The 23,498-nt window shown below is 38.9% G+C and overlaps 1 protein-coding gene across 4 annotated transcripts in view; it reads left to right on the top strand.

Moving 5' to 3' along the window:
* The window catches only part of LOC144685960 (talin-1), a 255,104-nt gene that overhangs the window by 227,590 nt on the left and 4,016 nt on the right, over window positions 1-23,498 (top strand). For all 4 annotated transcript variants that reach the window (XM_078551056.1, XM_078551029.1, XM_078551047.1 and 1 more), the window contains 11 exons: window positions 297-463; window positions 2,890-3,073; window positions 4,155-4,280; window positions 6,310-6,426; window positions 8,769-8,954; window positions 12,498-12,605; window positions 16,316-16,421; window positions 19,048-19,172; window positions 21,331-21,456; window positions 21,887-21,949; window positions 22,231-22,413. In XM_078551056.1, coding sequence (XP_078407182.1) covers window positions 297-463; window positions 2,890-3,073; window positions 4,155-4,280; window positions 6,310-6,426; window positions 8,769-8,954; window positions 12,498-12,605; window positions 16,316-16,421; window positions 19,048-19,172; window positions 21,331-21,456; window positions 21,887-21,949; window positions 22,231-22,413 — 1,491 coding nt within the window. The remainder of the gene's footprint in view (window positions 1-296; window positions 464-2,889; window positions 3,074-4,154; window positions 4,281-6,309; window positions 6,427-8,768; window positions 8,955-12,497; window positions 12,606-16,315; window positions 16,422-19,047; window positions 19,173-21,330; window positions 21,457-21,886; window positions 21,950-22,230; window positions 22,414-23,498) is intronic.

Here is a 23,498-nt window from a genome sequence, read left to right as displayed (position 1 = left end):
TAACATCTGTTAACCAAGAGCAGCTCTAACTCAGAACATATATTTTAAAAAACACTTGGGATCCAAATTTTTTCTAAAGACAATGAGCAAAGAATCCTAAACTGTGACTTGATCAGTAAGTGGAATTGATATGGTCAGCTGAGCCGTTAAAGGCTGTGATTGTGGCTTTTGCCAACACAAGGAGAAAATCCAATGGAGGCAACAAGAATGTGATGCTATTGTACCTAAGTTGTAAGTGAGTCTATTTCACATATACTGGATTATGACCCAGAAACTGTTTATCTTATACTTCCCAGATTTCCCATGTGTTGGCAGCTTTACAGGCAGGAAACCGTGGAACCCAGGCTTGCATTACTGCTGCCAGTACTGTATCTGGTATCATTGCTGATTTGGACACAACAATCATGTTTGCTACAGCAGGTACACTAAACCGAGAAAATGAAGAGACCTTCGCTGACCACAGGTAAACTCATGGATGATAGTTTTAGCACCTTATATCTAATGTCTTTATTCAATGCTCAGTATTCTACAGGTTAGAACACTATACTAGTAATTTGGCAAATTATAATTTTCTTATCGCCCATTAGGAGCCAGTAAAATGGCTTTGGGGCCTCTGCCAGGTCACAGATTGAGTGTTCAGCTTGAATCATTTGCTATGGTTATCAGGCCCTCCGCAATCTCCACTCCTGTTCCCACATTTCTGCTCCCAACCTTTCTCCTCCCTTCCAGAACCATGACAGGGGTCTCCTTGTTCTCACTTCCACCTCACCACATTCAATGGATTATTCTCCACTATTTCTGCCACCTCAAGTGTGATGGCACCACCAAATACATCTTCCTCTCCACTTTTAGAGCTCTGCTTGAACCACTTCCTCTGACACCCTAGTCCACTCCTCAATCACCCGAAATGCCCCTTTCCCTTTCCCAACATTTGCTTTTTTACCTCCTCCTTCATTGTCCAATTGTACACTTTCCAGATGAAGCAGCAATTTACCCGTACTTTCAATTTAGCATCCTTTGATTGCTACTCATGAGGCGATTTCCTTTTTACTGGGGAGATTGGATGACCACTTTGTGGGACACCTTCATTCAAGTTGCAAGCATGACCCCAGGTTTCCTGTCACCTGTCACTTTAATTCTTGACCCTAATTCCAACCTTGTCTCTCTGTCCTCTGCTCCCTACACTGTTCCAATGAAGCTCAAGGGACAGCACCACCATGATTAGGCACATTGCAGCCTTTAGGGTTCAATATTGAATTCAACAATTTCAAATCGTGACTTCGGCCCTCTTTTTTCCAGATGACAGGTATTGGTTATTTCTACTTTTCCCATTTGCATCTCGTTTAGAACCCTTTTGTTTCCTTGTTTGTCCTATTACCATCTCCTATTGCCTTGTGCTATCATCCCTTTTGTTATTTAATCTGTTCTGCCTTCCACCCTAACTCTAACTTTTTCCCTTTTGCTTTTTCCTCTCCCCCTTTTCCCTGGCCCCATTTGCTGTAATGACTGTTCCACCTGTAACGTTTTCCAGTTCTGACCCGAAACATTAACAGTTTCTCTCTCCACAGCTGGTAGCTGACCTGAGTCTTTCCAGCATTCTCTGTTCTTATTTCAGATGTCTAGCACTTAGTATTTTGCTTTTGTTGAAGTATTCATCAATTGGTTTGATTTTCCTCTCTCTTCCTAACCCATCCTTCAACCACAATGTGGTGGGGCTTGTGGAGTGCAAAAATTTGGTTAGACCCAGTAATCATAAAGTTGAACCTATCTCCAGTCACTCCGGATCATAGGAGAATGACAGACAAATCCAAGAAGTGGTGTTAGTGTTTCCATTGGGCACATTTTAGGATATGTCACTTATGAAACTAGTCAGTGCATGTTGTTAAGTTACTGTACAAGCTCCATTTCACTAACCCCTGACTAGAATCCAGCATGGTTCAGAGCAAAAATATGTAATGCTGTGTTGTTCCATAATGATGTTTGAGATGTTTTATATAAAAATTTATACCACTGGTTGATCTAAGGAATTATGGGCTTGCTAAATTGGCTAGTTTTGACAATTTAGCTCAGTCGCAATGATAGGAAAATTACTCCTAACGTTATTATAATTCTCATATCAGGCAGAGGCTGTTCTTTTTTTGAATTTTTTTGTCAATTAATATTTGTGGCACTGTTGGCTCAGTGCAGCCAGTCTTGCATCTCGAGACAAAAGCTTACAACTCCAAGCTCCAGTGCAACCATTGAGCATGTAATCTAAACTCTCATTTAAGTAAGGGAGAGTGTGCTACTTTTGCATGAGCTGTGATCTTTTGGATGAGATGTTAATTTGAGACACTTGAGTTGATGTGCAAGATGCAGTGGGACCATTTGAAAATTGCAGGTGAGTTCATTTAGCCAGCATTCATACCTTTGTCAACAACACAAAAAAAGGCTAACTGATCATTCATCATTACTCTCTGGGGCCTCACTGCAAATTGGCTGCCACATCTGCTTACAAGACAACAGTGACTAGACTTCAAAAGTAATTGTTGGCTATAAAATGTTTTTGGGACTCTGAGATGCATTAAAAGTGCTACATAAATACAAGTAACCTCATTTCTTACTGTAACATTTGTGAAACTTGGTTTCTGAATTATGAAAAACAACCTATAAAACTTTGTTCTTCAGCTAATCGCTTGCCTGTGAGACCAAACATTGGCCTCACCCTCTAATCTGAGGTCTGGCTGAGACCGGTATTTTGATATGTTTTGGAGAATATCTTTGTTTGTATAGTTGCATGTCTATGGATTGCATCTCAAACAAACTAAAACATTCACAAATCTGTTGCTAAACATTTTAAAGACTTAAACTGTTCTAATCTTTGTCTTGAATCTTTTGTTATAATTTTAGGGAGAACATTCTAAAAACTGCTAAAGCTCTGGTGGAAGACACAAAGTTGCTTGTATCTGGAGCTGCTGCAAGTCAAGAGAAGTTAGCACATGCCGCACAGTCTTCAGTTGTCACTATTACTCGACTGGCAGAGGTGGTGAAATTAGGAGCAGCGAGCTTGGGCTCAGATGATCCTGAAACACAGGTCAAAAGCTTTCAGTATATTTTGCCCTTTTCATAACTTGATCTGTTGGACTTGAGCTACAATGTGCAACTTCCTATTTTCCTTTACAAAAAACATTTTTTTCTATTTCATCCATGGCATGTGGGTGTTATTGCAAGGTCAGCATTTGTTGGCCGTCCCTAATTGCCGTTGAGAAGCTGATTAGCGACTCGCCTTGAACCACTGCAGTCCGTGTGGTGAAGGTTCTCCCACAGTTCTGTTAGGTAGAGAGTTCTAGGATTTTGACTTCTTCGTGACATACCTAGTAACCCTGCTGAAATCAGCAAGGTTAATTATTAACCAAGGCAAGGTTTTAAACATTCACCCATCCCCAGCTCCATTCTCCGGCACAGCCTACTGGTACAATTACAAATGGACAATGTGTCTGTATTTTTACTTGTTGTACCAGCACACTTTAAACTCTAGTCTCCTGTTTTAGCCAGTGATTTTACATGCTTTCTATTGCATAAACCCCAGAATGATTCTAATTACATTGGCTTGTTGAAGTGTTTTTCATGAATGTGAAATATGTGTAGCTTTAACCATTTAACTTGGCTAATTTAATGCATGTCATTACAAAAGCCCCACATATATTCTGCTTTGTATTTTTTTTATTCATGGGATGTGAGCGTTGCTGGCTAGAGTGCAGAGGATTCTGCCAATACTTTCTCAAATTAAACATAAATTAAGTCAATCACAATGCAGTATTTTTAAATAAATACCACCATACACTGTAGGTTTTTCATATACTGTTCTATAATCCAGTTTTATGATGTAGTGCAATGAATCTCATGTCAATTCCACTTTTACAGAGTGATTCTACTGGAGCAATAACATATCCGCATCCTGATCATGTAATTAACAATAAAACTGGATTTGTTTTGGTCATCTGATGTGCCGAAAAGCTTCTCTGTTTTTCACTCCACAGATGCTGCTAGACTTGCTGAGTTTTTCCAGCATTTTCTGTTTTTGTTTGATTTCTAGCATCCGCAGTATTTTGCTTTTATCATGCCGGAAAACTTATTTAATTTGTAATCAGCCTATCTTTTTTTGTTTTTCTCAGGTTGTACTGATTAATGCAGTGAAAGATGTAGCGAAGGCCCTGGGAGACCTTATTAGTGCTACAAAAGGGGCATCAGGAAAAGCTTCAGATGATCCATCCATGTATAATCTCAAGAATGCTGCCAAGGTAGTTATAGAATAAATATCATTTTCAGTGTGATTCAAAATCACATAGCAACTATTTTCCACCTGCAACCCCAAATATTTTTAGCAACAGTTCTCAATCATCAGTAGGCATTTGGTGCTTTGCTTACATGACCATTCTTCATGTATGAACCTGGGTGGGGTCAACAGGCTGTTCAATCAACAGGTGTATTACAGTCAAACCCCATCATTGTCCTCATCTACTTACAGACTATATTGACCATTCTTCCATCTTTCTAGCCAAATATCAGTAAGGCAGATTAGAGTTCCCCCACTGACTGACCCACTGATTAGGTTTCAGTCAGCATTAACAAACTTGCAGATGTGTAGCATGTTTAAGACAGGAAAAAAAATCCTATGGCACTTTGAGTGGAAATAGATACTGAATATAAGTGATGTAGTTGGGATAGGTTCCCAGAGGCATTGTTAAATTTTGAGAAAGCAGGGAGAGAGGAAGCGAGGTGGAGGAGTTTAGGAAGGGCAGAGACAACTGATGGCTCTACCACCAATGGCAGTTTAGGAGGTGGGGGCAGTACCAATGTGTCACTGTTAGAGGAATGGAGGACTTAGGATCACAAGGATGGAAAACTTCATATTTTGGAGCATCGCATTTGTAGGTTTTTTGCAGACAATGATGAGGATTTCAAAATCCATGCTGTGGTGGGGTGGGAATAGTGTAAGTTGGTGAGCATTGTAGTGATATGCGGACCTAGTGAGGAACAAAAAGAGGACAGTAGAATCTTGGAGTTTATGAAAGCGCTTGGGAGAGTAGTAAGGAGGATGTGAAGAGAAACCAAATCTGGAGAATAAATTAAAGTTATGGCTGTGGTGGTAATGAAGTAAGGGTAGAGATAGAAAACTCGAGGAAAGTGGAGTTAAGTGGGTATAATAGTCAGAATATATAGGATTAGAAACTCAACATTGTTGAGAAGGACACTGATATTACAGACCATCTGTGCTGTGAGTGAGCAGCCAGGAAAGGTGGTAAAGTCAATAGTAAGTATACCAGTTCATTTTTTTTACAGGGAGTGAATAGATGCTTTTGATCATTCTAAAATTCACTCACTGTCAAAAAGGTGTCTGACTGTACAGAGATAATTGTAGATTCAAGGGATGTTATACTAATGAAGAAAAGCATTTCACCAAGGATGGAACGTTGAGATATATTGGAATTGACCATGTAGTATGCATGAGGAGAAGCCATCAAGCAGCAGACTCTAATAATGTAAATGTACCCAATAAACTATTGGATTCAGAATTAGTTCTGACCCTCTGAAACTTCTTAAATTCTTACTAGCCAGCCTGATTCTAAATAACATGTTAAAATGAAATGGATAGAGGCATGTACCAAATAGCATGTTTCATGAAAAAAAGGTTTTTTGCTTAATTTGGAAGGAAAAGCTTTGAAAAATCGCCAACTGAAATTAAGCTGTGCCACTGGTATTTGTGTTCCAGTGCAATTGATTAAAAAAATTTGGTATCTAATGGCAAAATGGCTACTAAACTTTAATCTCTGCTCATAGTAATTTATTTGTAAAGCCTACTCCATTATGAAAACTTGTAAATCCAGATAAAGTCATACAATAACCATTACAAACCACTATCTGTTAGTGACTATTACTTATACTTCTCTATACCTGGAACTTGTTTTATATGTGGCTGGCAGTCAGTCTTTTATGTAGATCAATGGTACATTTTTATATTGTGGGCAGGTTTCAAATCCATGTACAGAGATAGATGAATGCTAATTGTTGCATTTGAGGTGATCTTTATGACATCAATGCTTTTTCTGACTTTAATACTTTTTAGAAAATAATTTTACTAACTCTAACTGTACTTGCCTAGAAATCAAAATGTTAGCAAAAATCTTTTCATGATTAACAACTTCAGATTTTAGGATGAAGGTATATCAAGAGTAGCTATTCCTTATTGATGGCATTTTTATTGATAACTATTCTATAAAAAAACTAAACCTTTTAGTTCTAATATCCAGTGCTTTTGCATCCTGTTAGGTTATGGTGACCAATGTGACCTCGCTGCTGAAGACTGTAAAGGCTGTAGAAGATGAAGCTACTAGAGGAACACGAGCTCTAGAAGCCACTATCGAGCACATCCGTCAAGAACTTGCAGTATGTATTTCACGTTCAGCCATTTTTTATAATGGCAACAGAGTTCATCATTGAAACAATACACAATTCTGGCATCAAATTAACATTTCAGATGTTTCTAAATTTCTTGTCCCTCATATCATCTTACTGATTTTGTCCTAAGTGGGTATTTCTGTATATTGTGACAAAAAAAAACCTTATATTGATAGCTATAGAAAAGAATAACATGTACACCTAGTATTGTGGAACTACTGGTAGTCTTTTAGATTTCTCACTCCTCCAGTCCTGAAGAAGTCATATTGGACTCGAAACATTAAGTCTGTTTCTCTCTCCACAGATGCTGCCAGACCTACTGAGTTTTTCCAGCATTTTCTGTTTTTATTTCAGATTTCCAGCATCTGCAGTATTTTGCTTTTACTCACATTTTCTGTCTCTCTATCCATTAGCTATGGTACTGAGTTTTGTTCCTTTAGAAATTTTCCATAAAATTGATGATTTTTTAAGAACTGAAAATTGGATCCCACCCTGACTTTTTCTTATATAAAAGCAAAATACTGCAGATGCTGAAAATCTGAAATAAAAACAGCAAATGCTGGAAAACTCAGCAGGCCTAACAGCATCTGCGGAGAGAGAAACAGAGTTAATGTTTCGAGTCCTTATGACTCTTTTTCAGAGCTAAAGAGAAGTAGAAATATGATTGATTTTATACTGTTTAAGAGGGGGTGGAGCAGATGGAACAAGATAGGTCAGGGAAAGGTGACAGCTAAGGAGAGATTGACAAAGATGCCATGGATACAAGAGTGTTATTGGTAGTGGTAAGGAGTGAAGAAGGTGCTGAGGGCAGCATGAAGGTAAGATAGCAGAAGGTGTTAATAGCAGAACAAGAGTCAGCACTCTGTGAAAGCAAAACATAAAAGCAAGTGATAGAAGGTCCCGTGGGGTGGCAGGGGGTGGGATTTGGTTGGGGGGAAAAGAATTTTAAAATCAGCAAATAAATAAAAGAATAAAATAAAATTTAAAAATAAATAAAAAAATAAATATTGTATTTAAAAAAAAAAAGGGGTCAAGATGGAGGAGAGAGTTCATGGTCTGAAGTTGCTGAACTCAACGTTAAGTCCAGAAGACTGTAAAGTGCCTCATCGGAAGTTGAGCTGCTGTTCCTCCAGTTTGCGTTGGAACGTTACAGCAGGCCAAGGACGGACGTGTGGGAATGAGAGCAGAATGGTGTGTTGCAATGGCAAGTGACAGGAAGGTCTGGGTCATGCTTGCGGAGTGAGCGAAGGTGTTCTGCAAAGCAGTCACACAGTCTGTGTTTAGTCTCCCCAGTGTAGATCCAGGTTGAAGGGAGGAGCTGTTGACTAGATAAACCAAGTAGAATGTATCCAGAATTTATTAGGATGTGATGCATAATGTGAATGGTCCAGGTTGTTTACTAATTCTCCTGTTAGCCATTGACTCTAACATATTGATTGCTTGGCAAAGTTATTTTGCAGGCAAGGAGCGGAGTTGGGGAGAAATGAGTTTCATATTTTTAATCTTTTTTCCCCCAATTTTCTCCTGCAGACATTAACTTTGGCTAGGGTAGAATTTACAGATGCCAGCCTCCAAGTGGGCCGCCTTTACATGCAAGTCTGGACACTGTTGACAAATTAATCAACTAACATGCATGAAAGACAAATCTGATCTTGTCCTCATCAGACATCCAGCTTTCTTACTAGATATCAATAAAAAGTGAGAATCCTGGCTGATTCTCTTTCCCTCCCATTCATCTTCCTGTTCCCCACTCCACTGACCATGAGGACAATTGTCCAGCTGTGATCTGCCTAACTCTTTCACATTGGGCAGCGAACCTTGGAATTTTAACCATAAAGGCTTGGTAGCAGCATCTAGTCATCTGTATGGTTGAGAAATAGTTGAGCTGAAAACAGGAGATATCGAGCAAATATTTTCCAATGCAAGCACTGAAAGTTAGTCCAACAGTTTACAGATAGGTTAAGACTCCAGACTATGGTACTTTATGATTATGTTACTATACCCACCTCACTGAACAATTTCATGATAGAGTAGTTGACCTATTCTTACGTAGAAACATTGAGAGCAGTGGATAGTCTACTCCCTTTGGAAAATCAACTCCTCTCTGTTTGTTGACTTTGTCAGCCAAGATTGTTTAGGTTGAGATGAAATTTTCATATGTTTCCAGAGGCTGTGAAAAGACCTAACTTCTCTATATTCTCAGTACCTCTGTGAGGAATATAGACAATCCATTAAAAACTGCTAAAAAGCTCTTTCACGTGTCTCAAAGTATTGCAAAAATGAAAATAAAAAATGACCTTGTTCGCCAAACTCCTGTTTTATTCCTTTAGGTATTTTCCTCAGCAGATCCACCACCTAAAACTGCTACGCCAGAAGAATTTATCCGGATGACCAAAGGCATTACTATTGCCACAGCTAAAGCCGTGGCAGCAGGAAACTCCTGTCGTCAAGAGGATGTTATTGCCACTGCCAACCTTAGTCGCAAAGCTATTGCAGAGATGCTCCATTCTTGTAAGGTATCTAATAACTAAAGAATCAGTTGAGAGGTACTTGTTCAGTGTACATGGAAAAGAACCAACAAAAGATTATGGCTGTCTGTACATTTAAAAAGGAGTGTCTGGAGGAATGCTCTTTTTTCAAAGTATTCCCGCTATTTATAAAAGGAAAGATTGTTTCTGGAGGTTTCTTAGGGTTTTTTTCATACCTAGCACAAAGGAAGATGGTTGTGATTGTTGGAAGTCAATCATCTCAGTTCCAGGACATCACTGCAGGAGTTCCTCAGGGTAGTGTCCTAGACCCAACCATCTTCAGCTGCTTCATCAATGATCTTCCTTCCATCATTAGGTCAGAAGTGGGGATGTTCGCTGATGATTGCACAATGTTCAGCACCATTTGCAACTGGTCAGATACTGAAGCGGTCCCTGTCCAAATGGAGCAAGACCTGGACAATATCTAGGCTTGGGCTGGCAAGTGGCAAGTAATGTTCGCACCACACAAGTGCCAGGCAATGACCATCTCCAACAAGAGAGAATCCAACCATCGCCCCTTGATGTTCCAATGCCATTACTATCACTGAATCCCCCACTAACAACATCCTGGGGGTTACCATTGACAAGAAACTGAACTGGACTAGCCATATAAATTCTGTTGGTACAAGAGCAGGTCAGTGGCTAGGAATCCTGCGGAGAGTAACTCACTTCCTGACTCCTCAAAGCCTGTCCACCATCTACAAGGCATAAGTCAGGAGTGTGAAGGAATATTCACCACTTGCTTGGATGAGTGCAGCTCCCACAATACTCAAGAAGCTTGACACCATCCAAGACAAAGCAGCCCGCTTGACTGGCACCCGATCCACAAATATTCACTATCTCCACCACTGATGCACAGTAGCAGCAGTAAATACCATCTACAAGATGCATTGCAGGAACTCACGAATGCTCCTTAGACAGCACCTTCCAAACCCACTACTGCTACCATCTAGAAGGACAAGGACAGCAGACACATGGGAACACCACCACTTGGAAGTTCCCCTCCGAGCCACTCACCATCCTGACTTGGAAATATATCTCCGTTCCTTCACTGTCACTGGGTCAAAACCCTGGAACTCCCTCCCTAATAGCACTGTGGGTGTGCTTACGCCATAGGGACAGCAGCGGTTCAAGAAGGCAGCTCACCACCGCACAATTAGGGATGGGTAATAAATGCTGGTCTAGCCAGTGATGCCCATATCCTGTAAATGAATTTTTAAACATTTTTCATGGACTGTTTGCAAACATTGGGAGACGCTGACCTGAGAGCCCCTGGTAGCTCCACCCAGAAAACTCTTTTGGATTAGAATGCAGATTTCCTAACCTTCATAGTTTCCTGGAATTGGTTGTCTTAGCTAATCTGAAATGAAGTTCCTAGCTGTTTGTGATGCGGCTACAAGGTTTACCCTTGCAATTGTCACTGGAGCAGGAGGGTGGGTAACCTCATGGATTTGCAGATCACCATTACAATTTGTTTTTGTAAGACCAGTATTAAGAAAGTAAGTTTCTTATTGTCCCAATCAGATCAGGCATTCTTCACATTATACAGTTAAGCAAAATAACCATCCTAATAAACTAAGAGAGCAAAGAGGCCAATAACTGAATTGCTAGTGGCTCCACAGTAATAGTGGAAAGTAGTAGAGTATTTGGCTGGTTATGATCTCGTGACACAGTGGTAGTATGCTGTTTGGGTAATGCCCTTACTTGAATCCACTATTGATTTTAACACTTAACTACTGCTGCGAGTGAATTTGTTCTCCAACCTGGTATCGTGATGTTACAGTCGTTGTAGAGATTGATTTTTTAGCTATCCAGTTGATAGCTAAAAGGATGACAAGATTTCACGTTTGAAAACTTACTGTAACAAACATTCCAAAAGCCCACAATAATAGTGGTTGGTTAACTTATACTTTAAACTGCAGAACAGAACTTTCCCCTTTTATTTTTAACACAATCGTTACTGTCCCCTAAGGAGTCATTTGTTTTCCCAGAACCAATCCAAAGTGATTCTCGGCTTCCCGAGGATTTATTTCCATTCCTTTCCTTTCCCAGTCTGGTAACTTTTAACCCCAGAACTGTTTATCATGCGGACAATGCCAGGCTTTTCCTGGCAATTCTCCCTCTAGCACCAGCTAGGTGAATCTTCCAGCCTTGTTTCAAATCTTCACAAATTTGGTCTTTTCAATCCAAGCGCAAGCTCCCACCTGCATTCCTACATGGCGAACCATAGAGACTTTTGCCCTCTAGCTGCTCCCTCTCTGCTGGATCCTGACAGACTAACTATGTCTTAGAATTTCGGGGATACCTTAGAAACCCTTCCCCTCTGAAAGCCCATCTGCATGGCAATATGAATCACATGGGTCTTGAATCCAGTTAGAAATGCTAATTAGCTATCCTTTAGAGCCCAACTCTCTTTTATCTTGGGACTAAATGGACAGCCTATAGCATAATTGTTTACAGCTTGACATTCTCAACATTTTTCAGGGACTTTGGAGTCTTACAGTCTAAACTGTTGCCACATAGGCTGCTGCCATTATTCCCAAGTATAAATACTTTGCACTTTCTTCCCAATAAAACAACCTGGGCCCTTTAAATCTCTACCACCCAGGGTTGCTGTCAGGCAGACTTCAGAACATGACCCCCTTCAAGAGACAGTCCCAAAACATAACCATCTTTGAAACCTCACTATTGTAACAACGGGCAAGTAGATACTGTCACCCTGGTTGGCTTTCCCTGATGCAGATGCAGAATTCAGTGGGTAAAAATATCTAGATAGAAGCAAATGTAGTTGCTTTCCAGTAAATGCATAAGGTTTCTGCTTTCAAAACTTTCAAAACTAATTTCTCCCAAGTTCAACATCCATTCCTAAACATATTATTTTACTGATTGTCGTCCAACTTGATAAAGAGCACGATTTCATGAAGTCATCTGCTTTAAAGTCTGGTGGCATTTCATCCTCTTATCTTTCAGCTGGAAACATCCACCAAACTTGGAAGTGTTGTTTTCATCTACTCTGCACAAATCTGGTGTAGCCTTTTCTTTTTCATTCATTCATTTTTGGGATGTGAGCATCACTGGCTAGGCTAACATTTATTGTACAGCCACAGTGCTGTTAGGAAGGGAGTTCCAGGAGTTTGACCCAGCCACAGTGAAGGAACGGCGATATATTTCCCAAGTCAGGATGGTGAGTGACTTGGAGGGGAACTTCCAGGTGGTGGTGTTTCCATCTGCTGCCCTTGTCCTTCTGGATGGTAGTGGTTGTGGGTTTGGAAGGTGCTGCCGAAGGAGCCTGTACCATTATCTCCCCAGTTTTCAACAATAATGGGGAACCAAGTTAAAACTATAACCAATAAAACAGAATATGTGGAGATCTTTCTATTTTGTAACACTGATTTTTTTATGTCAGGAGTGAAGTAAAACAAATTTGTTGGAGGTGGTGTTTGCAAAAACTGAAAATGAAAAGCCCATAAAAAGCTCCTATGCCGGTAAAGCCAGATAATTAACAACCTTTATCACTGGATGTTTTTATAGCAAGCAGCCTATCACCCAGAAGTGTCCAATGATGTTCGTACCCGGGCCCTTCGTTTTGGCAAAGAATGTTCTGAGGGTTACCTGGCTCTACTGGAACATGTACTTATTGTAAGTAATCATGAAATGTATATTGTTGTGGTGTCAATTTTTAAATAACAATTAAACGAGTGAGCAGACAATTTTTTTCTCATCAGGTAGTTCTATTCTTGATGCCTACACAGTACAAAAAATTCGAAGTTTAAATGAATTTTAGCCGTTTGTGTTGGGAAAAAAGCTTTTTCATAGAACCGTGTAGTACAGAAGGAGGCTGTTCATTCCATGGAGCCAGCCCTTTGAAGGAGCTATCCGCTTAGTTCCACTCTCCATTTCCCATAATCCTGCAATTATTTCCTTTTCAAATAGTTTTCCTTTCTATTATTGAATCTGCTCAATTGCATTCCAGATCATAATAGTAAAAATAGTTCTTCTCATATCCCCTCTGAGTTTTCCAATTACTTTTTTTTATTATTCGCTCATCGGATGTGGGTGTCACTGGCTATTGCCCTTGTTCAGAGGGCATTTTTTAAGAGTCAACCACATTGCTGTGAGCCTGGAGTCACACATAGGCCAGACCAGGTAAGGATGGCAGATTTCCTTCCCTAAAGGACATTAGTGAACCAGATGGGTTTTTACAATTGGTAATGGTTTTATGGTCGTCATCAGATATTTTTTTAATTCCAGATTTTTATTGAATTCAAATTTCACCATCTGCTGTGGTGGGATTTGAACTTGGGTCCCCAGAGCATTAACCTGGGTCTCTGGATTACTAGTCCAGTGCCAATGTCACTATGCCACTGCCTCCCACCTTAAATCTGCATTCTCTGGTTACCAACACTCCTATCAGTAGAAACAGTTTCTCCCTCTTTGCTCTGTCAAAGCCCCACCATAATTTTCAGCACCTCCATTAAATCTCCCCATAACCATCTCTACTCTAAGGAGAAAAGCAAAATACTGCGGTTGCTAGAAATCTAGAACAAAAACAAAAATACCTGGAAAAACTCAGCAGGTCTGACAGCATCTGCGGAGAGGAACACAGTTAATGTTTCGAGTCCGAATGACTCTTCATCAGAACTAAGAAAAAATAGAAAAGAGGTGAACTAAAAGCTGGTTTAAGCTGGTGGGACAGGTAAAGACTCTTTTCTATTTTTCCTTAGTTCTGATGAAGAATCATTTGGACTCGAAACATTAACTGTATTCCTCTCCGCAGATGCTGTCAGACCTGCTGAGTTTTTCCAGGTATTTTTGTTTTTGTTCTACTCTAAAGAGAACAATCCCAATTTATCTTATTTCTTCAGATAACTGAAGTTGCTCATTCCTGGTACAATTCTAGAAAATCTTCTCTGCCACTCTCTGCACAGCCTTAACATTAATTCGGCAAGCAAGCTTTAATATGTTAAGTTTTCTTCTCCATCCCTCATTCTGCCAATTAACCCCTCTCCCAACACTAAAGGCAATGATGATTTGGATCTGTGGGCATTGGTCATGGATTCAGCTGTTCATTCCTAAGTGCTGGCAGGCATTTTTGACAAGAGTGTGAACCACAACTGAGCTCAATCTGGTCGTCAGCTGACATCCAGAATTCTTTCAAGATTTTCTGGTCAGGAGGGGAACCCTGCCTAATTTATATAATTCCCCGATCCAATGGTGCTGAGGCCAATTGTAGATTCTCTTCCCTTCCTCCACCCCTGCCACTCCCACCCCACCTTTGAGAGTTTCAGTCTTTTAACTTGGTGCATTCTGGGAATCAAACCTTTTCTTGGACATTTTGTTGCTTTGTCCTGTTACATCTTTGTTGAATTACTTCTGTCTCTTTTCCTCTTCCCACATTTCATACTTATTCCTTCACTTTATTTCAAAGCCGGTGAGTAGCCTGAGCCACAGCAGCACTGGTAGCCTGGTTGTGCTCGAATGTTCTGCATGGGTTTGTCCAAATATAGAGAATTTGAGAAGTGATGTGGAATGAATCCTGCAGGCAGTGCTGCAGCTGCTGTGATGTACTGCTGAGCAACTAACTTCTAGTGTTGCCAAATATGTGCAAATTCATGGTTCTTGCACCACCCTGTATTGGTCATGTAGAAGTTCTAACTTGAATCCCATTTACCACTTTGAAAATTAATGACCGCTTACCCCTCACACAGCATGATGTCTTGATTAAACTGACCACTTATAATGGTAGCGGGCCTGACAAGAACTGTAGCAGAAGACAGTGAGTTCAAAGAGAAAGTAGTTGAACAGAAAAGAGCAAATGATTTATTGCTAATTGGTTCATTTGCAATAACATTTTAACAGTCTGATTTCTTTTTTTGCTGTAGGGAGTATATTGGTTTCTATAGCCTCCTAGTAAACTTGTTTCGAGTGGAATCATTTCCTGGAATCTGAGTGGATAGTTTAAAATTAGGTTAAAAAGTTATCATGAAGCTTATTGTAAAGTTATCCTTAAACTGTTTATTCAGGCATGTCCAAAAATGATTATATAATATCACTAATAATCTCAGCCCTTAGTTATCAGTGATGCCCTCTTCAGTCATTGGTTAAAAATTCTACCAAAAAATATTGTATCTGGTTGTCTTTTTCTGACTGATCCATAAGTTATGTGCTGTAATTAGCCACGTTAGCGTTGTGATTCTGTTATTTGAACTTGTTTTGAAGAAGTCAAGAGGCCCAAATTCCAAGTTGCACTTGCATAGCTGGAAAAAAAAATATCACGTGAGCATATTATATAATTTAACTCCACTGAAGTAGTTCTCAATTCCAGTGGTAAAATGATTGTTCTCCTTTCTCCCCACAAGCCATGTGATATATTTGTGAACCTATCTGTGCGCACTTTCCTTCAGTATTAGACTGACCTGACCTGCATTGGTTTATGGGATGGGGCTGTGGTATTTTACGCATGTTTGTGTTCTGATCGCTAGCCAATTGCATGTGCTGTATTTCTGATTCATTGCAGTTTTGAACATGTCTGCATTTGAGGGATTTATTCTCGCTTTCTAGGAATGTAGGAACAGGAATATACCATTTAGCTCCTCAAGCCTTGTTCTTCCATTCAGTGAAAGGCTGATCTGCAGCCTAACCCCATAAACTTTTTTTCCCTTCTGTTTAGCAAAGACAATAATTAGGAAATACTAGAGACTAATCCTATGGAATTGTAATAAAACCTGTAGAATTGTTGGATGAAAGCTCTTGCATCACTAGGTCAGTTCTTGATTTCAGCTGGGCTACCTAAAGGAAGGAGAATTTGTCAAAGCAACTTGTGCCAACTGGTTGCCATGCAGATGAGAGATCATCTGCAGTTAGGGAGAAAACTTAAAAATGAGAGTTAAATGAAAGTTAAAGGTCCCTTGCAACGGTGATTGAGAGTGCTGTTAAATGTGAGATGGGGAGGAGCATCTTCTTTACACTTAGGCAAGATGTTTACCTTTGTTTGTAGGTGGACCCTAGGGCTGGTTTCCACGAGTTCTGCCCAAGGCTGCAGTGGCTGTCTTGGCAAACCAGCGTGCCTAAAGCTGCCTTCAGATGTGATTAAAGAGTCCAACTTGTTTGTCTTTGGCCAATAAGGCAGGTGGTGCAGTTCTGGCTGGAAGTCTGTGCAATTCCTGTGCTCTGTTTTGGTACCTTGGGTTTCTGCACAGCCCCTGGAAGCAAAGGTGATGCTGCATAATGCAATTGCTGGGTAATGTGTTGCCATCATGATCCTGCCTCACAAACTAATTGTAGGAAGCTATTATTTTGAATTACTTTTTCTTCCTCTGTTATTCAATATTTCTTGCTCTCCTTTCCAGGTTCTTCAGAAGCCATCAACGGATCTCAAACAGCAGCTGGCAGCATATTCAAAACGTGTAGCTGGTTCTGTCACAGAGCTCATCCAGGCTGCAGAGGCCATGAAAGGTAAGAAAACCTTCTGCATTTAAATTAAATGATTGGAGCTACAGGCATCATTGACATGTGTAAAGAAAAGTGCCTTTTAAAAAAAAAACAGCTTTGAATGAAGTGCATGACCAAGGATTAGTCCAAAGATGGTTCCTGCTGGGCTCCAATGTACTGGTAATGTGACCCAGGTATGAAAAAGTTTACCTTAAAATGCAATTTAAAAGAATTTTCTCATGAACCATTTCATGAAGGACCCAATGTTACAGCTGGAACTACTCTCATGGCCTGCATGTTACTGTTTTGTGGTGCTGCACACTGGAGATTAAGAATGTCCCCATGTTGAAATTTTATTTCATGATGAGTTAGTCCATCTTGGTCAAGATGGTGACATCACTGGCCTGCCTTTCTGTGGTCCAGGGAATGTTTTGGGGAGGACAAGGACATCAGTAATTCTACTCCGATCATTTACCCAGTTACCCACTTACCCCTGCCAAGTACATCTTTGTCTCTTACGTTGATAGTTCTGAAGAAGGGTCATATTGGACTCAAAATGTTAACTCTCTTTCTCTCTCCACAGATGCTGCGAGACCTGCTGAGTTTTTCAGTGTTTCTTGTTTTTATTTCAGATTTCCAGCATCCGCAGTATTTTGCTTTTATTTGTCTCTTACATTTCCTGGTATGTAGACAGAGGGAATTGGCAAAGAAAGAGAAAATAAAATAACATAGGCAAAGAGATAAGGGAAAATTGCGAGAAGAATAAAGACAAATAAGAATAAAAACCTCTGACGTCAAAGAAGCAAGAAACAAAGCAAAAGGGAACAATTGGATAATAAATTAAACTTGACTAATTAAAATTTAAATAATCGGGATATTGTCAAATTATTATATTGTAGAATTAATGTACGAGTTGATCCGTTGATCAGGAAATCTCTTTATTGTTTCAGTTGCATTTATATTTGAGAAGGAAAGCTAAATAAAACAATCTATCATCTTTAATTTCAGCTCACTAGAAGGATTTTTTTTTTTGTTTTGTAGACTAAGTGGACTCATACATCAACCATTCATATTGGCAAAGTGAAGGAATTGTGTTGGGTGTACTCCAAAGCAACAAAATTAACATTGTACAGTTGTCTAGTGGAGCTTAAACCATATAGGAAGGAAATTTACACACCAGAAATTCTTTTGTACTGAATTAACGCAATAAATTAACAGGCTGATAATTTGATGGTGCCTTGCAGACAGCTTTCCAAGTTACGCCAGCATATAATTTGTAATGATGTCGTCATTTTACTGATCTGCATTTCTGACTGACTTCTTTATATGGAATTTTTCAGTGAACCTATTGCAGCCACAGAACACTGGAGGAAACTATGTGCTGAAGTAGATAATCTTAATGTGCTGGAGGTTTTGTTTAGTTGCAGATTGTGGCAGTTCTATGTTGAGTTTTCTATGATTCATGTTAACCTGTTACAGACTGGCAATTATGTTCTATTTAGTTTAAAAATATTTTGTATGTGTTGAAAATGCAGCCCTTTCACTGATGCTATAATCATCTAAGTTTATGGCAACAATATTGAAATTTTTACAAATCTTAATTTTAAAAATAATGAGGTGGGTGAATTTTCTCAGGAAAAAAATCTGCCAAGAATAAAATGGCTTCTATTTTATGCTCCAGATTCTGTATATGTTTTGTTTTAAAACTGAGCTAGGTGTAACATGGGTTAACTCAAGCTCCTCCTGCATTTTCCAATGATGTGACTAATGCATTGCCTCTCATCAAACAATGACCAGGCTGCTCTCCACAAGTGCCTTCCCCCTGTATGCTCTTAAGGCTCCTGCAGGTTCCAAATGTGTTTTTAAATTCTCTTTCCCACTACCTTGCTGGCTGCTTCCAATTTATATTGCTAACACTAATGAAGACTAATTGGATATCTCTATCAAAGAGCCTGTACAGGAATGATGGGCTGAAAGGCCACCTTCTGTGCTGTATCATTGTAGGAGAATTGCAGGACACTATGTTAAATTTGCATTGCAATAAAGACTTTGTTCCCACCTCCCTTTAGATCTCTTGCTACAAGTATGAGCAGTACAGATTAGTGCACATCAAGAAGTTAGGGGGTGAAAGAGATAAATTAGAAGCTTGTTAGAAAGCATGGATCGTTAGTAACAATTTGGGAAGCAAAGAATAATTATCTACTTTCTTAAACTGTACAACCTACAATCTTCACGATACTTTGGTTCCTGTCCTCAACTCAACAGGCATGCATGTACACAGCTGATAGTGAACAAGAATATGTATTTATTTAAGACTTTTAATGTAGTATATAGCTCATAATGCTTCATAGAAGCATAATTGGACAAAAATTGAGTCATGGCCTGGACTTCTGGCTGCCAGACCTTCACTAATTTCTAGCTTTGTGGATCACCCATTTCTTTGGGATACTAGTTCCATAGCAACAGTGTCAGGAGATAATGCTAAGTACGGCATTAAATGACCATTGTGTTTTCTTGGATAAAATTTCTTTATTGACTAGCTATTATTCACCGAGTCATGATTACCGTACATGGCTAACACAACAAGAAAATGTTCAAGATGCTGTCAGTTGATCAGTTTCTTACGTAACTTTTTGTTTTTGTTTTTTAGGCACAGAATGGGTGAATCCTGAAGATCCAACAGTTATTGCTGAGAATGAGTTGCTGAGAGCTGCTGCAGCTATTGAGGCAGCTGCCAAGAAACTGGAACAACTGAAACCAAGAGCTAAACCCAAGGTGAAAAAACAACCACAGAGTGATATTAAAACTGCAGCATATTTTTTTCCTGACCTCATAGATCTAGTTAGCAATCTAACAGAGCATGGAGTCATTTGTTATTTCAGTAAATAGCTTTTTCTAATAATTTTCTTTTCAAAAATCACTTAGCCTTCCTAATGGTTTGATGAATTTATCCAATGAAAAATTGAGCCATAAAAACCAAATTTGATTCCCAATCTATTAAGTTAGTTGACTTCAGCTGGGTGTGCTAGAGTTGACCTTCATGTCTTTATCATTACCTAGTGAGTGTAGTTGGAAACTTGCGTGTGGATGTTAGGAGAGGACTAGATTGGACCTGACTGTGATGCCCCCTGTAGTCATATAACCTACTTGCAATTGCTGTTCAGGCTTGCACATTTGTAATGGACACTGGGATAAGGTACCAGAGGATGATCTGTGCAAGAGGAGCTTTACACCCAAGAATTCAAAACCTTCTGAAGGGAAGAGAATGAATGAGGGAAAAGGAAAGTACAAAAATGCAGTAGACTAACAGCCCAGGCAATTGTAAAGGCTATGCTCTAGACTGACACCTAGAGAACTTGCTGACTATTAGTGAGTATCTGATAACTGTACTACATGTAAAAGGCTCATTTTTGTAAAGATGAAACCTATGATGAAGTTGACAAGAAGATGGGGAAGTAAGGCCATCAATTCAGTCTGTCATATTCTGCGCCACTCTTTCTCCTCTGCCCCACCCCAATTACATAACACTACTCATCAGTGGGTCAAACTATTTCATAGGTGTTTGCATATGTTTAAGACTTGGGGAAAGAAGTGGGCTAAAAGTTGAATTTCAGTAAGAAAAATAGATACAGTAGTTTTGATCAATGAATTATGTAGTGCATAGATCTTGTAGTCCTTAATACTGTAGCAGTTTGAGGATTTAACCATTGCAATGTATCATTATCCTACTAGTTTCCTTCCCTTAACCTTCTTGCTCTGATGGTAGCCACTGATTTTGGAGTAAATATCCATGGGTGGCTGTGACCATCTGCTCCATTATCTAACTGAGTGTTTTAATTTGTAAACCTCCGTAGTGTGTTGTTAGAATATTTGATTGTAGAATCCATCACAGATGAGCAGGATCCCATTTTTGCCCAAGCTTGAGCGGTTTACGCAGTAATCAATCAATAGCGATTGGAAGAGGAAATCTAGGCCAGCTTCCCTCCTTGTTCCAAGGAAACTGAAGCCTGTTGCAGTGTTGGCTTGATTGAGATTAAGTAATTCAACAGAGATTCAGGATTTTCCCAATCTCTAACTCAGTGTCACATTGTTATAATGCTTTTGCCAACTGAGTAAATGGGGAAACTGAACTGTTATTACACCAGATCTGTAACCACTACTTCACCCCAGTGTTGTATAGCTCAAAACATTCTCTCCATATACAACCTACATTTGGAAGGGGTAAAATCTGTATGTAATTGTACTGTTGGGTGTTTTTTCACAGTTTAAGTGTAAATTAAAATTTCACAAATCCATCATTACACTTTACTGAACTTCTATTGATTACATTAAAAATATTAAAGCCTGCAATTCTTATAACCTTTTTAGTTTAATTTGTATGAATTCTGATGTGAATATTCTGACCATGAGCATAGATGCAGTTTTGATATAGTGGAATTTTTAGCAGTAATTACAGTATAAGTACAGTATCAATATTTTGTGATTAGAAATATTCACAATGCAAAAATTGCTACAAGCGACTGTCTGATATGTTTGCTATATTAGGTTGTTAGCTAAAACTCAACTATATATCAAACATATTTGTACAGTTTCTTGACTTTACAGCATTTTAAAAGTGGTTTATTAAAATTTGTTTAATAGAAAACCTACATAATTCATTTTTTGACTCGAGTTTTTGCACCAAGTTCTGTATCTAATAAGTTTTGTTGTATATGGTACAATATATTCCACCCACCACTTTCATTTACACGTTAATCAAAACTCTAGTTCATTTGTCATAACTTCACTAAATTCCTCAGTTATCCTTGAATTCATACTATTTTTGTTGGAAAGTTTTGATTCATGGCAATTTACTGCTAATTAACATGTTACCTTTTCAATATGGTTTTCATTCACTTTTAATCTTTTTCTTTAACTTTTTTTTGTCCAACAGCAAGCAGATGAAAGCCTTAACTTTGAAGAACAGATCCTGGAGGCAGCCAAGTCAATTGCTGCAGCAACCAGTGCCCTTGTGAAAGCTGCCTCTGCTGCTCAGAGAGAACTTGTGGCTCAAGGCAAGGTAAGAAGTAACTCGGTGTCGATTATTTCACGTGTTCTCCTACTTTTGAATTAATTTGACAATGCCTATGAATATTCAAAAATATGTATCGGCACAAGAATGGAGGCAAATTTTTGTCTATGTAAATTTTTTTTTAGCATTCTTCACAAAAATACATGCAAGTATTCTCCGTGTCACACACACACCCAGTGTAATTTCATGTCAATGTTGTGTTCTGTAAGACTGTTTTATTTCAGCACCTAGTATTAAGACCAGCCCATCACAGGATTTGTTTTCAGTTCAATAAATGACTATTGTAATGAGACTAAATTTTTTCACCCAGTTTACTTCTAACTATGTTCCGAATAACTTGCTTAATTGTAGTATGGTGGCTCTAAATAAAAGCAAACTCTACACTGCAATTCAGAGAAGTGTTTTTTTTTCACCATAGGTTGGAGCTGTACCGGCAAATGCAGTAGATGATGGCCAGTGGTCCCAAGGCCTCATTTCAGCAGTGAGTACAATGCTAAAATGTGTCTTCTCCCACTCCCAAAAATACCAACGTGAAGGTCAATTATTAGACGGTCTGACAATATCATTTTTATGGAACTGCAAGGGATTGTTCAAACAACTTAGTGTTGCTGGAGTTATTTTTTTAAATTAAAATATTCATTTGATTTAAATCAAATTATGTGAATTACGTTAAGCAGAGGATCATTTTTTGTTGTTCTCAGGCTTGCTATTTTAATGTTTCTGCTTTAAACTGCAAGCCAAATAAAATACATGTTTTTACAGGCTCGAATGGTTGCTGCTGCTACAAGTAGTTTGTGTGAAGCAGCCAATGCTGCAGTTCAGGGTCACGCCAGTGAGGAGAAGCTGATCTCTTCAGCCAAACAGGTAGCAGCATCCACAGCTCAACTGTTAGTGGCTTGCAAGGTGAAAGCAGATCAGGATTCGGAGGCCATGAAGAGACTCCAGGTATGAAATGTGTACACAATGTGAATTAAATTGTATTTGCTGAAAAAAGTCAACCTTTTGCCATTTTAAAAACAACCACACCTGTAAAATGCAAGTGGGGCATGCAAATACACATACACGCATTCTTCTCCCTCCTCTTCTCCTTCATTGTGAAGGAAGAGCAGAGACTCCACTAATAGTCTACTACATTGCGGACACAATTAGATTTGGTTAAAGGCCGCACAACCAGTGTGGATGCAATAATAAAATAAAATAAAAAAATCTTGTTTTGTTTTTATGATTTTGTAAAGGAGTCAAGAAACTTTTTCAACTGGAGGATGGATATGGCCACAATGATTATGCTATGCCACAAGAGACCATTTTGTTCTAACATCATTTTGAAAATTAATTTACTAAATTCACTACCCACTGTCAAAAAACCATAGCGGAGTATACTTACAGTAAGGCGATCAGACTGGGAGCTAATTAGACTTAACTGGAGAAATTTGGTTACTTTCTGCTTGTAGGTAAAAAGGGAAGATACAAGAGCAGGCATTACACCAAGCTTGAATTTTAAAAGCTTAAATTATAGACAGATGGAAGTGAGATCTACAGTGTTATGTCTTGCAAAGGAATGATTGTGCAGGATTTCAGCAAACCATGTTGGTAATTATGGATAAGCTTTCATCACTTAGCAACAGAAACATTTTGGACCAACTCTGTTCAAATGCAAATTTATTTTAAATATCTAGAAAAAAGACATCAATTATTGGACACTTAATCACTATTGGTGACCACACATTTTTTTCTCTCTTGTAAACTGGAATCCTTTGTTTTGAATTTTCTCTGCATATACTAGAGTAGATTTCCTTTATAATATAAAACATAAACAATGAGCTTATCCAGTTGAATTATTTTCTACATTTAAATAATCCAGATATCTACTTTTAATCTTTTATTTAATTTTGTCTTTTCATTTTCTAATTTGTTTGCTCCTGAAACACCCAATCAATTTGTCTTTAATTTAATCAAGTGGGGAAGCCCTTTTGAAGCTTGACCTATTGTGTATTTTATTGTTGCAATGTCCTATTTGTTGCTTTGGGGTG

Source organism: Cetorhinus maximus, chromosome 1 (genome assembly GCF_964194155.1).
Source record: "Cetorhinus maximus chromosome 1, sCetMax3.hap1.1, whole genome shotgun sequence".
NCBI classification, from domain to species: Eukaryota; Metazoa; Chordata; class Chondrichthyes; order Lamniformes; family Cetorhinidae; genus Cetorhinus; species Cetorhinus maximus.
This window is presented reverse-complemented; position numbering and strand designations above follow the sequence as displayed.